The following is an 18741-nucleotide window of genomic DNA, read 5'->3' as shown; positions in this document are numbered from 1 at the left end:
GATACTGGAAAAAACTAACAATATTTTGTTTTTCTGCAATATAATGTGTATTGCGATATGAAAACTGTTTCACCAGATGAATAGCTCTATTTGAAATAATTAATCATTCTAGATGATTGGGGTGATTTTGTAGGGGAGTGAATCTGCATAGAAAATAATGAACAAATTACAAGCATGGATAAATACAACAGAACAAAGATACAAATGAAATAAACAGTGCTTCAGCCTATGTTTTTCAGGTAAGTCTAACAGTATTCAGGTACAAAAATTGAATAATCAAATGTAAAATAACACTGCATAGTCTTTACTGTATGAATTAAATATAATAAACCTTTTTAAAGCTACAAAAGTGATTTTCTCTTTGTATTTTGTAGTTTGATTAACATTAATGACTCAAACAGCAGTAAGTATATTAGATAACGATACATAACCATTTTCTTTTTTGACGTTCACATTACGTTCATGGCCTGACGAAGACCTTGTGTCCATTTTAATCAATTTATCTTTGGGAGCAACAGTGGCAGTGTGCCGATTTTTGATTATTTTTACATTCACATTAGCCATAAGCGACTGTGTTTACGAGGACAGGCGCCAAGACAAGCATTTTGACATAATTTTGCATGTATGTGTCCTTTCAAGTGCAAACAGTTGAAGAGAGAACAGAATTAGGTGTTCGTGGCTCTGCGTGTTTGCAAAAACCACAGAAAACACGAGTTCCGAATTAAAGGAACACTCCACTTTTTTTGAAAACAGGCTCATTTTCCAGCTCCCCTAGAGTTAAACAGTTGAGTTTTACCATTTTCGAATCCATTCAGCTGATCTCCGGGTCTGGCGGTACCACTTTTAGCATAGCTTAGCATAGTTCATTGAATCTGATTAGACCGTTAGCATCTCGCTCAAAAATGACCAAAGAGTTTCAATATTTTTCCTATTTAAAACTTGACTCTTCTGTAGTTACATCGTGTACTGAGACCGACAGAAAATGAAAAGTTGCAATTTTCTAGGCTGATATAGCTAGGAACTATACTCTCATTCCAGCATAATAATCACTTTGCTGCCGTACCATAGTTCCTAGCCATATCGGCCTAGAAAATCGCAACTTTTCATTTTCCGCCAGTCTTAGTACATGATGTAACTACAGAAGAGTCAAGTTTTAAATAGGAAAAATATTGAAACTCTTTGGTCATTTTTGAGCGAGATGCTAATGGTCTAATCAGATTCAATTAACTATGCTAAGCTATGCTAAAAGTGGTACCGCCAGACCCGGAGATCGGCTGAATGGATTTGAAAACGGTAAAACTCAACTGTTTAACTCTAGGGGAGTTGGAAAATGAGCCTATTTTCAAAAAAGAGTTCCTTTAAGTTCTCTTTTGTGTTTTTGTGTGCTCAAATGGTTTAAAATCACTTGAATGTTTACACTTACAGGACCTAAAACACGTGAAGATGATAAACTTTCATTCTATGACAGTTCAATTTTGCAATTAATCTGAGAATAACATGCGTTTGAACCGTGGTGAATGGTCCATACGGATCATGTATCAACTACAATCCCTACTTGACACTGCAAATGCTGCGATCTGATTATCGCAGATGCACACATTGTGATATCGATGCTAAACCAATATATTGTGCAGCGTATATACTACCTATCACCACAAAACATAAACATGCTAATGTGTATTTGTATTTTAGTTTAAAAGCCTTTTGAGCTATGAAGAGCAAGCTCTGAGCAATAAAAGTTTCCTCTGGTTATCTTTGTAATGGAAATGAGCTCACCATTTTTCAAGTGATCTCCGTCTTTAGAGATGACGTTCTCTGGGTCAGAGAAGTAAAGTGGGTCGTCCTCCACAGACCTGTCTTCTTTCAATATTTCCTTCTTCTCACAGACCATCTCCTCAGAGTCTGTCTCAAGCCCATTTTCAAACATTCCTGTCAAATAAAGGACAAACAAATGCACACCTTTAACACTTCAGAAGACACTAAAGTGAATTGACATTTGGACCTAATTGCATGTTAATTGCATTAAATGAAACTCTATTGTAGTTTAGATTTATATTAAATGCAATTAGCTGAACTTTAGAGTGCTTTTTTGACCCAGTTAAGTAGGACTTAAATACATCATTACTTGTAATTTCATAATTGCTTCTGTTGTTATTGAAATGGTTAAAGTGTACTCCTGAATGTACTTACAAGCATTTATGGTAAACTAAAATATAATTTTAATGTAATTTCTATTGAAATATGTATGTTGTATATTTAAATATATTTAATTACACATTTGTAATGTTGATTTTGCAAATCAACATGATGAAAATCACCCCCCTGGTGAAAATCAAGCATTTAATGTTGTTTATATGTCTATGTGGTGTTTTTAATATGCTTTTAATATGTTTTTAATAAGTCAACACCATCGCTGAGTATTTTCTCCTTGAAACTGCAGTGAAAAAAAGACAAAAATGCAGTTCGACTTCCAAACTACCTTTTAACCAATCATGAAAAAGTGTGAATGTCAACTAGTGGACCTCTAAGCTGGTGTGAGTGAGTAGAGGCGGGGCTAATTTACATATTCAAAGAACCGCGTATACTAAATGAGGCAAGGGTGTAGAGTTACATTCAAGCTATTTTAAGGCATGAAGAATTTTTTTTCAATGAAAAATTGTTTAAATATGTATCTTTGATGATCAAAGATGAGTTTTAAGGGATAAAATTACTGACTACAGGAGGACTTTAAAATATATTAACTTTAAATGTAATATCAAATAACACACTACAGTTAAAATTCAAGTGCTTTACATGTGCTTTAGTATGTTAGCCAACATATCAAAATAAGTGTACTTTTTAAAGCATGACAAAATATTATTAAAACAATGATTTCAAATGTACTTTATTACATTTTTACAAAGTCCACTTTTTAAAAGTGTACTTATGCGTATAGGCTGCATCAGAAATCACATACTTCCCTACTATATAGTAGGCAACAAACAGCACATGACAAAAGAAGTGTGTCCAAAGAGAAGGCAAAAAGTACCTGCATGATCTACTACTTCCGGTGAGATTTTGAGGTGTGCATACAATGGACACTTTACTATCCCATGAGGCCATGGGAGAGGATTTGTATATGGTGGTGAAACAACATTACTGAGACTGGTAGGTCACATGATAATGACAACATGGCAAATGTAGTATGCCCAGATTAAAAAGATACTACATGCATTTATACTACATAGAACTAACCTTTTTAGCAGTCGTGAAGCAATTACATACTTACTTATTCAGAATTAGTACCTACTCAAGAGAGTATGCGATATCGGATGCAGTTTACTTTAAGTACTCTTAAGTGGCCTTTTATTTCATTAATATTATATAATGTGCAATAGATAATATTTTTTTAAATACTTTAAAATTTGAAGCACATAGCTAAAGACAAAAGTATATGAACTACTGCAAATTGTTTAACTCTTCTATCTGAAATATTAAAATTGACTACAATTTTGATAGTGGAAAACTTACTTACTGGCCCAAATCAAAGTAAGTCTGATGTTTAGAAAGGCAACAGTACACCTCTCTCCAACAAGCAACATGACATCATATCCATCAAACACCACGGGATGCAAATGCCACTAACAAGTCATAAACCATATGCACCTTGCAAAATATGACAGTATGTCTGTTTTGTAATGTTTTTCTACCTTTCATAAGTATAAATGAAGGCAACTGCAAAGTGTTCAAGCGAAGCCAACACAGGAACAGATCCAAAGCCTAAGGTTACGTCTGCTCCAAGATAACTTGTTCACGCAAGCAGCAGCATTGAAGGTAGACATAGCACACTTTCTTATTAATTTGCCTTATCAGTGGGTACAATGTTGATTTTTCATTTGCTTGCCATGCCTTTGGGTGGTACACCCGTGCAATCACAAAGTTCATTTTTCTCTGTTTGATTAATTTCATTCCTCTGTCAAAAAAAAGACATTGGCTACATTCTATCAAGAGAGTCCTTTTCCCTTCCAGCTGTACATGTACTTTGATATTTGCATATTAATATTTTTTTTTTCTTCAATCAAGGGGCATGGAGGAGTAGCACCCACCTGAACAAAATTAAACAGGCGTGTATTTCACCTTTGATATTAAAAAATATTCTGGCTTCAACGCTTCCATGTTTACAGGGATGAAAACTGTAAGGGTGAATATACATTCATTGAGAGAGTCTGTGTGCAAATTTGTCTCGGGAAGTGAACTAAACCTGACAAAAGCTCCCTTTGGAGATGTCCTCAGTTAGAAAAACGAGGCATGAATAAAGTATGTGTTGTTTTTTATTCCAGAACATAGGGTTCCGTTTTGGGTTGTTTCGTCTTGAGTATATATTATTAGTAAAGTGTGTGTCCGTGTGTGTGTGTGTGTGTGAGAGAGAGAGAGAGAGAGAGAAAGAGCTGTGATGTTGTGATCTGGGTTAGTAAACTCTTTCTTTTCATTAGCTTTATGAATGGCCCTTTTGTAGGAGGGCAGCAATGACTGTGTGCATGAAAGGAATCGAGACGGACGTAATGAGAGGAGATGTGCTGAACAAGGTCACAGTTTTACCATATTTGACCATAAATGTTCAGACTTCCCCAGAGGACAATGTTACTGCTGAGAGGTTACTCCTCCACAGCTCAGGAGACTCAGTGTAGCTCTCACTTAGGCATAAACTTTAGTATAAAAAGATTCCTTTGAAAATTCCTTTGGAGTATAAATAAGTGTGCATAGCAGTTGATTTAATCTTGGAATAATTTTAACAGAGCTTTAGGAGAAACTATAGATATTAAATACATTGTTATAGTATATGATGTTATAAGGTTTTTGAGGTAAATAACTGCAAAATGACCAGAAAATGACTGTAATATTATCATACAGTACTTAACTGTAACATGCATTGCATCATCATGGATAGTTTGTCACATCACAGTAACTTTTTATTAATTCATCCCATGACTGTAAATAACAGGAGTAAGTTACTGTAATTGTAAATAAAACTGGGAAGCTCATAACATCTATATACAGTCAAACCAAAATTTATTCAGACACTTTGAACATTTCATTCATCAATACAGTTTATTCACTATAGTTAAAAAAAAAATGGTAATAAAATATGACAAGTTCTCAGAGTTAAACTGTGTCAGAAAAAAATAATAAGGTCAGGTCAAAGTGTCTGAATAATTTTTGGTTCCAAATTTTTATCAATTTTACTGATGGTCCACTGTATGAATAATTTTTGGGTATAATATGTCTCAGTTTACTTTATTTTGCTATCCTCACTTGTCCTGCACCCACTAGTAAAAAAAAAAAAAATATATATCAAAAATGTCTGAAAAACTGTAGATCTATGGATATTATCAGAAAATAGAGATATTTAATTTGTGATTTTTCCCTCTATGAAACCCTTTTTACAGATTTTCAGATTTGATTTCTATACAAATCTATAGAACCTATTTCTAAATTGCTTTTAGATTTTTTTTTTTTTTTTAAGAAAGAAAGGGCAATTTGATGAATAGTAAGTTATGACATTTTTTATTAAAGTTTAAATGGAGATTTTTTTTTTTTTTGGAATGCACTGACAAATTGTGCAAAAATTAAGACTATAAAGAAATATGAAGTTTGGTAAATAAGTTCCATTTTTTTACGTTGACTTTAAATTTGACAAAAAGGTCACTATATGCACCCACGCTGTTTGCAAACTCCTAACAATCCACCAGAAAACACTGCACTTACAATCCAGCTAGCCACTAAAACACACACATACTCACAAATCTGAAAACACACTAAGTGAAATATGCAAGTATGCGGGCATGATCTGAGTGACTGCTAATTTCATGCTTGGATTTGCTGCTCGCCTGCGATGTTGGAGGCGTGTGTTTGCATGGTGATAGCGGCCCGGCTCGGTATCAGCTGGCTTCAGTGTAGAGCCATGCTGCCCCGTCGCACACCGCAGCCAAAGCAGGACGCTCTCCAGCGCTCTAATTACACCTGAGCTAATTCAATCTGACAGCACCGAGCCGCATGGAAATCAGCCTTCTTTTCCTTGCCATTCCGGCCTGTTCCTTCTATCCTGGTATTCTACAGTATAGTTTTTTACATCTGACCAAAGATTGATGAGTTGAAATGGCATTCTATCTATTATTTTTGAAAGAAGTTGTATGCAGAACGCATACAGTGCACACGATGCAAATTTTCTGTGTGCAGAGAATATGATCAACTAGATTTGTCAAAATTAATGACAGCAATATCGACTTTTAACATTTGTTTTTTGACTTTTTTTTTATTGGAGTGCCAAAAATTAAAGGGTTAGTTCACCCAAAAATGAAAAATCTGTCATTAATTACTCACCCTCATGTCGTTCCACACCTGTAAGATCTTCGTTCATCTTCGGAACACAAATTAAGATAAATTTGATAAAATGTGATGGCTCAATGAGGCCTCTCCATTGAAAGCAAGATAATTAACACTTTCAATGCCCAGAAAGCTACTAAAGACATATTTAAAACAGTTCATGTGACTACAGTGGTTCAACCTTAATGTTATGAAGTGATGAGAATACTTTTTTCAAAAACACAAAATAACGACTTTATTCAACAATATCTAATAATGGGCGACTTCATGCAGCTTCAAAGCTTTACGAATCTTTTGTTTCGAATCAGTGGTTCGGAGTGTGTATCCAACTGCCAAAGTCATGTTATTTCAGTAAAGGAGGCTCGTTATGTCATAAATGTTTCAAAACGTTTCGAAATTTCAATGGTTCATGTGACTTTGGCAGTTTGATACACACTCCGAACCACTGATTCGAAACAAAAGATTCGTAAAGCTTCGAAGTACTCAGTATACAACAGTAGTACGCCAGTGTTGCATTCCGAACACACCACTTATATGGTGTTGTGTATTGCAAACATGTCCATCTTCCAAAAACTGACCTGCCTAATTTAATATCTGCAATTTTTAACATACCACAAAAATTAAGATGCATCATATACATCCTTGATTACATTTCCAAATAGAATAAAATTTTCCATGCATTTCTCTGTGTGAATGTCAGATTTAGATTCCTAAACATCGGCACAACATCAAACAAACAGCTGTGGCAGCCTGGCACTGTACTGCATGCCTGATCACTTCAGTGGCATAACATCTCAGTCATTCTGCTGGGTTCTTCCCAGGAGTAGATGGGCCAGAGAGATGTAGAGAATGGAAAGAATAGAGAAAGAGACAAAGAAAGAGCGGATTCAGAAAAGTTGTGAACCAAGAATGTCCTTTAAAGATCAACTTGAACCTCCGGGAGACCATAGTCAAGGGTAGATGCCACATTTAATTGGATGCAATCAAATAAAATCAGGCTGAGATGGATAGGAGTACAGTATTTTCACTATGGTGCACTGTTGCGTATCTGGCCGTGTGTTCACGTTGTACCATTGTGAAAAAGAAGTGCACTTGTGTTGTACTTTAAATCTAAAAAAAACTGAACTTGTAGATGATAAGATATTAATGAAATAAAATACCACTTAAGTGTACTTAAAGAGAGTCCACATTCATGACTTTGTTTCTTAACACACTTAAGAACACTTTGTAATTATGTAAAATTAAGTTTTACTTTAAAATACATTTTAAATCATTGTTTTAATAAACTTTTGTCATCTTTTAAAGTACACTTATTTTGATTAATTGTAATTTGAAATATTTTTAAATACACAAATTTCAATAGAAATGACATTAAAGAACATTTTAATTGAAAATGTCCTAATTAAGTGTCAAAAAGCTTTTTAAACTTTCAAAGTTGCATTTTATAAAATTTTAAACAATAAAACAGTTTCATTTAATTGTTAAAAAAACACAAATAAGTGTACATTCAGTTCACACATTAATATATTCTTTTAACATATATTATTTCCATAATAAGTATTCTTTTTAAAAGTATACCAAAATGTACTTCCTATTCACAAGGGTATGGTAGTGTAGTTAATGTGTTTTTCATTTTTACCCAAGAACCTAAAGCTAAGAATGTCATATTATGTAACACTTTATTTGCAGTGTCATCAAAATATGCTACATGTACTTACTGTAGTAATAACAGTAAATTAGCCATAATTAATTACATGCAACTAACCTGGTTTTCTAAACCAAGCTTGAAGAATTTCAATATCAAGCTTTTATTGTCATTGCATCAGGATGCAATGAAATTTCAGAGACTACACAGAGGTGCTACAAAACCTATCCTCACATAAACCACAATAACATAATCACAGCCCATGTATAAACCTGAATGATGCAGATAAGACAAAGAAAGTGCAGTTAAAGGTGCAAAAGTTATTGCACAGTCCACAGAGAGTGACATAAATAAATAGTGCAAAGCATCTTGGATAAAAATCTTATATTGTTTGTTATGTCCAAAGTTTAAAATTAAGTAAAACCAACTCAATTATGATACTGGTGTTACCATCATGCTCTGGGGCAAGAATAATTAATAAGGCTGCATTTTTCCCTGTTTTCTAGTTGTATTTACACTGTTTTATTGTTGCTTTTGGTTGTTAGCTTTAGTAACTTGCTGTTTTGTGGCATCTAGAATACATTTTTGATTTGTCAATGCTTACTCAAAATAACCCATTCATACACAAAAACTATCCAATGATTGTTACTGTTATTGTGTATTGTGTACCAAGCATTGCATTCTCTGTGTTCAGTTGTACCTCATTACCTGTATTGTGTAGACATGTTGTCTTAAGTGTGTTGTTTACTTAAATGTTTCTAAGTAGAGCATACATTTTAAAAGCATGGCTTAATTCAGTGCTACACTGAGAAAAAATTACAAAGAGTGAGTGAAATGTACTTGAAACAGAGTACTGCAAAGTAAACTTCAAATGAGTAAGTAGAAATTACTCAACAAACTCTGATAGACCAGGCAAAATTTACTTATTCTCTTTGTTAAGCCCAAAGTATATTTGTGTAGGCGAGGGTCAGCGTACAGTGCATGCGACACGAAATTCGTCATCAGAAGTACTTTGAACTGTACTTTGTAAATACTGTGCATATTAAATTTTTTGGCAGTAATTAGTTTATCCACAAGGTGGTATCCATGCCCAGGGGCCGTCGATTCACAAGTTGAATAAAAACTGAATGAACAGAACAGACCGGAACACATGCAAGCTACAGCGACAATGGACGCCTACATAGACGAGAGATTTTGCGAAGAGGTTAGAAAGTGCCCTCATTTGTTCAACTCTAGCATTAAAGAACACAAAGATGTTTACATGGGTTGTAACTCGTGGCGAGAGATTGCTCAAAACGCATATGAGTCAAATGAAGTATACTTTCCAAGGCTGTGGATTCAACTATGCGCGTACACTAGCGTACGCGTAAAAAAAGGAAGTATACCCAGGGATTTAATATTACATAATTTAGTTAAGTAGATTTCACCTGATTCCATACATGTGAAATTTACTTTAAAAAAGAAAGCAATATGCAAAAACTTGCAAAGAAAAATTGTTCTTTTTCTTTTCTTTTTTTTCAGTGTGTGATTGTTGGGAAGAATAAAAAAAATCCATGACTAATTAGAGTTACAATGAGAACTTTTTTTTCTTTTAGCATACAGAAGCCCCATCAGCGACCACCATGTTCTCATAATCCCCCAATATACACATGCTCAGTCCTTCCTTTGTGTTGCTGGATCTTTAAATGAGATTATATGAACGATTAGTACACAGCCTAGAAACACAAATAAGGTTCAGATCTCATCCTATAATACACTCTCTTATCCTTGAACTAGTATTTAAGGGAGAATTGTAGGAACAATGGCTCATATAAGAGCTGACATCTGGATGGAGAAACTGTGTTAACTGTGATTGAAGAGGAAACACAATGACCTACAGCACCCTTGTCTGAAAAAAACGATTCTGACTTCAAAGATCTGAATTATCTGCTCACAACCACTGAAACCCAACAAGAAATCAATCCACCATAAGATAATCAATTACATTAATCAGAGCTAAAGTCTCCATTATACAGGCATTTACTCTACTGAAAGGTAAATTTCCATTAAAGTATTTTATAAGACAGAGATTGAGGACATTATGTTTCATTTAAGTATCAACTCAGATCATTTGTCTTGGAAAACAATCTGAGATCTCTGGCTTTTAAATGGAGAGACTTCAAAATCTCTTGTGAAAGTCTGCAGGAGATCCACGTGAGAGTCTGGGTTGTTTTCCCAGGGGAAAAATCTTGGAAAAGGCAGACTTACACATAAGTCTCCGTTTGTTAATTTGTCATTTACTGTCTGGGAGAAACAACTCAGTTATTAAGGAGATCTCCTTTGTGATTTATCTGTCATGATCCTAATTCTGTTAATTCTTCATGGCAAATAAACCACTCCAAACAACTGACATATCAAATCCTTGATATAAACAGAAAGCACAACTAATAATTAAGCTTTAACAGAATTCAAGCATCCTGGAAGCACGCTGTGCAATCACTAAGGTAATTAAAGAACTTAAAGGCTGTCATTTGATATCAACAGCTTTGCAGACTGAACCCCAAAAGCACTTTGAATTATGAACTTTTAAGCGCAGTTCGCAAAAGATGCTTGCACAAACTTCAGCTATCACCTATTAGTGCCCCGGATTTGTGCCATTAGCGATTTTCCACTCCGCATTTAAAAGCATGCCATCACATTTGCTGTGGAGGTGCTGAAGTAAAAATTAGACCGCAGAGCTCTCTAATCCCAACAAACACTCTATATTGTGGCACCAGAAGCCACTGTACAAGCAAACATATTTGGCTTTTCAAATAACTCATTTATTAAGCATTTTATAAGACTTTTTTTTTTGCCAAATACCAGATTATTTGACCATGTCCCATGTTTAACATCTTTGTTTGGATAGACACTAATCATCAAAAAACGAATCCAAAAAGCAAAAAGCTCTGAGCTCTGCTGCACTTATATTTACTGTAGCCTGTATATTTCTCTCCCCGTAACTTAAGCAATATTTAAACCACCTGACCCAGTCAAAATCTCAGCACTTCTCTACAGGTAACAGACTAAGTAACAAACAGTAAACAGAACTCTTAGCATTCACAGAAGGAAGATATATTTCATTTCCACAACTGGCCAGGAGAGAATTTGCTTATATAAAATAGTATTAGGAGGAGCAGACTTTTAGGACAATAAATGGGAGCATAGTAACACTTAAAATGGTGAGTATTGGAACAGAAGTACTGCCTTTCAAAAAGCTAAATATGCTAACGCTAAAGAAGTGAAATTGTGTTTTTTATGTTTTATTTGCTGTATGATATTCTATTGCTGATTAGATATTGTTCAAATGTAATCTTGATCAACACTTTTGGCTATTTCTGTCTTTCCCCATTTAAGTAGACAACAGTTACCAAGATGGCTGCCAAGTAAAATGACATGACTTAAAGGGACATTGGTGTAACTCGAAGGACAAGCTCTTTAACAAACCTTCAGTACAAACACCCTAATTGAGCCGTCTTTTTGTTCCCATTCAAAACCAACCACCAGTTTGTGCATCTGACAACAGTTATTGATTTAACATCATTGAATTCTAAAGGCTCAATGAAGGTGAGGAGAATAAAAGTGGCGTGTTCCCTTAGAGCCGCTGGACCTCACTGATAGGACATCTAGCGCAGCAGGGGCATCAATGATTAAGGCTCGTCAAATAAACATCTTGCTTATCTTGTTTTTGGCATTGATTCTGTCGGCCTCTTTTAGAGCTACTGTCCCAGAGGCTGCCTACAGATGCCGTTTAAGAACAGCCTTTTGTACATGGTCTTTTTGTCTTTTTTTTTTTTTCTTCTATTTTTGGTTGTATTTTGTATTGGTTGACTGATACAGAAGTTTCAATAACTGGAGCCAATATCTACTGAACAATTAAAATATTTCTATGTCAAATATTTTGGCACGATGGCATGATGCAATTCATAAAATAAATTATGTTTTTCATTCTTTATTGGACTCAGTGTGCGGCCAGCTACCTTTTTTTGTTCATGTTTCTGTTTCATATATTTTCAAATAAAAACTTTCTATTTATCAAAGAATCCTGAAAAAAGTGTCACAATTTCCACAAAAAATATTAAGCAGCACAACTGTTTTCTATATATATAATTTTCCACAATATTACTGTTTTAACTGTATTTTTGATCAAATAAGTGCAGCTTATGTGAGCATAAAAGAGACTTTGGATGCAACAATATAGTTAGCCCACGGTCCAATACATACCTCGTTTTTTTTTAACCACGGTTTTCGGTTCGGTTGGGTTTGGTTCTGATGGCTTGGCACATCAGAGTGTTTTTTGTTATTCTACGCTTAGGCGAAAAGAACAGTAAGAGGTTAAGGAGAAAAAAATAATTTTTATTGCAATACTCTTTCTTTATTTATTTTACTTTAAAGCAAAAAATCCACTTTTACACATTAGTGTATTGTATAATATTAAATAAATATATTTAAAAATTAACACTGGCAGCTCACAAATTTATAAATTGTAAAAAAAAAAAAAAAAAATATGAGACCAGAAATGCATCACGTAAAAATAAATAAATAAATAAACCTATTAACTAAAGTCTGTCACATGACAAAAGAACGAACAACTCGGACCCAAAGACTCGAGAGGTGAACTAATAATTTCTGTTTCCTTGAGGTGAATGGCTTATAAAGTTAAACTCTTAAATTTAAGTGCTGATCAAATTGGCGTAAAAGGTAAAATTGTCATTTTGACAGCTCTAGGTAAGAAACCAGTGGTTTACGGTGCAGCACCAGATGTAAATATGGGTCTGAGGAAAAACGCGGAAGTGACTGTGCATAGAGTCCTTTCGGAGAGAAATAAAACGTACAGAATTTTAAACTCAAATCCAAAAAAAAAAAAGGGCTGTAATGTATGGAATGTACTGTACCGAATGGTTCAATATTATATTGGCATCCATAATATATATATATATACAGTCAAACCAAAAATTATTTAGACATTTTTGATATTTTTGATATACATTTTAACTAGTGGGTGCAGGACACCATAGTTCATTTATGTGTGTAGGTAGTGAGGATAGCAAAATAAAGTAAACTGTGACATATTATACCCAATAATTCTTCATACAGTGAAATTGATAAACATTTGGGACCAAAATTTATTAAGACACTTTGACCTGACCATGTTATCTGACATAATTAAGATTAATTTTTTCTGACACAACTCTGAGATCTTGTCATATTTTATTACCATTTTTTTAATAGTGAATAAACTGTATTAATGAATGAAATGTTCAAGGTGTCTGAATAAATTTTGGTTTTGACTGTATTTATAAATTACATGCTTTTTTATTACTATTTTGGAAATAATTTATATTGTATGGTTTTAATAAAAGTAACTCATAATTTATTGGTGTTTTATCATATTGCAAGGCCATGCATTACAATGATTTTAGCCCTTCCCTTTGCACAGCCTCTTGTGGCTTGTTGCTTTAGACTAGAATCCAGGTATTACTAATCACTGACTTGTGGAACTGTTCTGTGCAACTAACAAAGACAAACAGTGGCTACATTCCTAAGCTGTTCAGATGTCTCGCAGCGTTCCCAGAGAAGGGTGAGACAGGCGCGTGGCGTTCCTGTCCTGTCCTCTCCATCTCCCCTCCTCCTTTTGCAGCCTAGTGAGCCACAGCACTTCATAGCTCATTAGTGCTGAACAGATGCTGGGGAGAAAGTTGGCACGCAATAAGCCCTCTCTTCATATTGCACTGATCTGTGAGAGATAGCTCACGAATGAGGGATGCCTCACGCTGACAGTTGGCAGATGAAGTTAATCAAAACGGATTAAAAAAAGAATAAAGGAGAGGCAACAAATCTGACATCCTTGATAGGGTATAATAATGAAATAAATTATCATATTTTGACAGCACAAAGTTAGCGCCGACAACTACCAATGACAGCCACCAAATAAATAATTGAAGTGTTATGAACAATGAGAGAAAGAGGAATACTTTGACAGTTCACTGCTGCAAGAGCTGAGAGACTATCTTATGTGATAAAACTTCATTAGCGGTTACACCATATTGAAAGAGTTACACATTCAGTAGTTAGAAGGATATACAGTGGCGCCATTTGGACACTTAAGTTACACTTATGGTTCCATTTGTCCTCGGAAGTGGAAAAGTCCTAGTGCCCAGTAGGAACTTTTAACTTGAACGCCCCCTCAAGTCCTATTTGCGACTTGGAAACTCGAGGGGAAGCACAACAACCCCAGAATCTTCAGAATCCAATATGGCTGCTCAATGCATCAACCGTACTGAAACAGTAGTACTTTATTGTTTATTAGCACTTCTGTTCGTTTTTGTCTAAATAAACTCAGTGATGCACACAATATCCAACCTATTTTTGTGGACATGATACTCGGCATTATCTGCGCAAAATATGTGTTTGTATTCAAAAAGAGCAAGCACAACAAAGGTTTGTCTGGACGCGTCCATGTTAGCTTTTTGGCCCGTTTACTGGAACGCGATCAACTCGGGTGTGACGTAATTTCCAGCTACGATTCCAGCACCATGTCAATATCACTGAATTAAATTTCAAAATATCAATTATTAACTCTCAGTTAACTTATCTGAGTCATTTCTGAAATTACTTCTTTACTATCAAGGTGATTTAATTGGATGTATGAAGTCAGTCACCTCATGTTCAAACAGGTATCATAACAAAGCAACCACAGGTATGTCTTATTATGACCATAATCATTTAGCAGTCCAAATACTTTTGGAGCCGCTGCATTTTCTGAAGGAGTTTATTAATGTATTAATGATGGCCTGACCTGATTATATGGATTTCAGTTAAAAATATTTAAATATGGGAGACGAAAGAGATGAAGAGTGAATCGTTTTTCTCTTGCATTAGAGACAAGGCACTTTGTCAATTTGTAAATCTACAGTTTAGCTGTCAAAATACAAAGATAACATGCAGAATCAGTTATTTACTGTTATAAGCATTCATAGATAATAAGAACGTCCTCAACGTTTAAGTTTAAAAAAAAAAAAAAAAAATTATGCTAGCATACGGAAACCAAACCTAGACTCGTCGCATTCAGGCTTTTTAATCCGCTGTCATTTATTTGGCGCACCCGGCATGTGCTGACCAACAATTTGGACAAATTTACACTGCGCTTGGCCGTGGAGGTGATAGAGGTTGAGATGAACAGCTGGTACCAGCCTGTGCTGGAGATGCTGATCTGATAGCACTGACGGCTACTCTCCCACCAAGACACCTTGGCCATCCAATCTCACTTTACCATCAAACTCTTATTACAATAAAACCTTAAACACCAGCAGAGGGGGAGGGCTGCATGGGAAAAGAAAAAAGATGACCCAAAATGCCCTTTTTATCTCTCCATAAGGAGAAAGACAGATCCTTCAATAGGGCTAAAATAGTGGGAGAAAAGAAAATACATAATTTATCACCATATTATCTGAATATCCAGGCGGGCTAATAAAGAGAGTGCGGACTGACTATTCCTTGTCTTATCATGCGAAGTGGAGGATGGGGGAGGGATTATCAGGCTGGAACAGACTGCTGGCCTGGAATTCTAATGGTAATAATGGGGTCTCTGATGGTATATCTTCCCCAGCTTATCTAACCCATTATCTGCCCTTATCGCCACAGTCATCGGGGCAAATTAATGGAGCTCTTTCAGTGCTCTCGCTTTATCTGCTTCACAGAGGGCACACCAGAGAATGGAATAGGCAAAATATGAAAATCCAGGGTGAATCGCCAGGGTTCAGATAACAGGGCAAAGTGCGTTCAATTGGGAACAAAATGTAACAAAAAAAAAAAGAGAGGAGCGTCTCTACCCATAACAACCTCTTTGTCCTTTGCTATGAGCAGGTGGCTGGTAAAGCTGTGCTCCTTACAGGTGCTGCTGCGCTCTCTAGCCTACAGTCATTTCAAGAACTCTCTGCTCTGTGCTAGTGTTTCAAATCACTCCAGAAATATGTGGGACACGTCTGCAGATTGAGATATCACAACAACTGCCTTCTGTATAATGCAGACCTTGAAAAGCAGAAAACAGACATGATGAAGGCTGATATGCCTGGACTGCTAAGCAAACAGTCTCAGCACTATAAAAACTCCAGTGCCTTATGCCAAGACTGAAAATAAATAACATATTTTAGAGACCTGTCCTTGTTATTTCAAGTTTGCTTCAATAAAAATTTAATTTCCACCAAGCGTCAACCAATGCACTTCTCTGTAGTTCCAAGATGTATATTTTGCAATGTTTGCCTTATTCAAAAAAAGAGTTGTTGCCATTTTAAAAACTTCCAGATTTCCAGACATTTTTTTCATTACATTAATTTCTCAAACAATAGAAAATAATCATTTTTTTTTTCTGACAAGATTATAAGTGTAATTTTCAAGTGTATATTTTAACTGTATTAAAAGTAATAATAATGCACATGGCTTATACTTCACAAACATTGCATGCAGCCATTCAGACAAATCAAGAGTTACTAACTTTCCAAAGATCTCAAAATTTCATTTTTTTTTTTTTTTCATTTCTATTACGATATAATATAAAAGAAGAATATCAGTTATTTCATACAATGAAACAAAACAAGCCTTTGATTTCTGATCCACAATAGCTCCGATCACAAATCGAAATGTTTTTAAAGAAACGTTTGTGTATCAACTTTAGCTGAACTAAAACTACTATAAACAACTGTCATCTTTTGAGGGGAAAAAAAAGCATGAGGAATATCCGCGTTGGCAAACTCACGTTTGAATTGCTTTGGGTTGCTCTGTTTCCTCCGGGACATTCCTGCTCCGCGCGCTGGTCTCGAGATTAAAAAATGATACTGCGATTCATCCAAACACAGATAAACGCGCTGTCTGTAAGACTCGGATGTGTTTCAGTGTCTGTCTGATTCCAGTCAGGGTTAGCTGGTGTCGTCGTGTAGAGGGTTAAGTTGTGTTGTGATCCGAGCGCACACTGACAGCGCAGATGAGCGCGTGTTGTGCTTTTGTTGCAGGAGGTTTGAGCGCAGCGGTGCGCCGTAGAGCTGCAGCAGCACTCACACACTCCACACACTACAGCCAAGTTACATTCACTGCGCTGTAGTATTTTAATAGATCCTCGTTTTTCTTTTTTCTTTCTTTTTTTTTTTTTTTTTTTCTTTCCTCTCTGGATGGTTTTGTATGAGGTCTAATTAAATACGGTGTAAATGTAACTTTCTGGGTTAATGTGAGTTTTGTTTTTGTTTGATTGTTTGTAAAAAAAAAAAAAAAAAAAAAAAAAGTGTTACAGCCAATAGGTTATTTATTGTTTTGTTTATCATATTAGCTGGAAATTTTCAGAACAACACAATGTAAAAGGTTACACTGAACAGGTCTCAAAACCGTGTAGGCTACTATTTCTGCAGTATACAGTATGCATACTTTGCGTGGTTTGCAAATTTTGATAATTTATGGGATGTTATGACTGGATAATTTACTGCATTTTGCTAAAATGTACCGCATGCAACAGAGGCCTCGTCCCAAATGGCACCGTGAAGTCCACACCTGATGTAATGCCATAGACCATTGGTTCTGCAAGACATCAAAATAGACATCAAGTGCACCATTTGAGACAGGGCCAGAGCTTACTTTGTGCAACACTATATCCCACAATGCAATGTGCTCAAGTTTACCTTCCCAGTGTGAGAAAGAACTGGAAATACCACCATTTTTAGCATGTCCGAACTACAAAGAGATAAGGCTATTTTGCATAAAATTTGAAAGAAACATTTTTATTTCCGAGATGATTGCTGGATGCCATTTGCTGAATTCAACATGCATACACACTACTATTTGAAATGTTTCACTATGCATTTCACACACACACACACAAAAAGCAGAAGGCTGTTTACAGTGTTTACTGCACAGTATAAGCAGTGTGCAAGTATTCCATTCTGAATATATGCCTAGTGAGCTGCCATACCTAGACAGCATTTCTGAACTTAAATGCTTTTGATTTTCGTACTTTCTGAGCTGACTCAAAATGGGCAAAAAATGTTGAAATGTCAATGAATATGACTTATAATCTATATAAACCTGCTTATAATTCAAAAGTACACTTAGTTGTAATGAATGTGCATATGCTGTGTACTTCAGATCTTAAAAATATATATGTATTTAAAAAAAAGGTAACACTTTATTTTAGTGCCGTAGTTACACGTTACTATATGTACTTACTAGTAACAGTAAATTATACATTATTACAAGTAACTAACCCTAAACCAAACCCTAACCCTAACTGTAACTCTATAGTAAGTACATGTAGTTAATTAATAGTACTCAGTACTTATTTGAGTAATAACAATGTAACTATGGCACTGTAAAATAAAGTGCAACCAAAAAACTGATAACATATCAATGAAATAAAAGGCACCTTAAGTGTACAAAAGAATCCACTTTCATGACTGTTTCTTAACATACTTAAGTACACTTTTTTTTTTAAGTGCACTTTGTAACAATGCCAAATTAAAAGTTTTACTTTAAAGTATATTTTAAATCATTATATTTTAATAATCATTTGGCATGCTTTAAATGTGTTCACTTATTTTGATGTCTTGTATAACATACTAAAGCATGTAACATGTAAAGTATGTGATTATAATTTTAACGGTAGTGAGTTATTCAATATTACTTTTAAAGTTAATATATTTTTTAAATGTATGTAAATATTTTTAAATAGTTGA

At 35.0% G+C, this 18741-nt stretch overlaps 1 protein-coding gene across 2 annotated transcripts in view; it reads right to left on the bottom strand.

Moving 5' to 3' along the window:
- The window catches only part of zfpm2b (zinc finger protein, FOG family member 2b), a 64058-nt gene extending 46990 nt beyond the window's left edge, over positions 1-17068 (bottom strand). For both annotated transcript variants that reach the window (XM_048201953.1, XM_048201954.1), the window contains exons 1-2: positions 16782-17068; positions 1777-1929 (exon numbers count right to left, since the gene is read on the bottom strand). In XM_048201953.1, the coding sequence (XP_048057910.1) occupies positions 1777-1929; positions 16782-16821 (193 nt within the window). In that variant the 5' untranslated portion in view covers positions 16822-17068. The remainder of the gene's footprint in view (positions 1-1776; positions 1930-16781) is intronic.
- Positions 17069-18741: the final 1673 nt, after the last annotated feature.

This window comes from Megalobrama amblycephala, linkage group LG9 (genome assembly GCF_018812025.1).
Source record: "Megalobrama amblycephala isolate DHTTF-2021 linkage group LG9, ASM1881202v1, whole genome shotgun sequence".
Taxonomy (NCBI): Eukaryota; Metazoa; Chordata; class Actinopteri; order Cypriniformes; family Xenocyprididae; genus Megalobrama; species Megalobrama amblycephala.
Note: the sequence above shows the minus strand (reverse complement) of the source record. Positions and strands in the feature narration are given on the sequence as shown.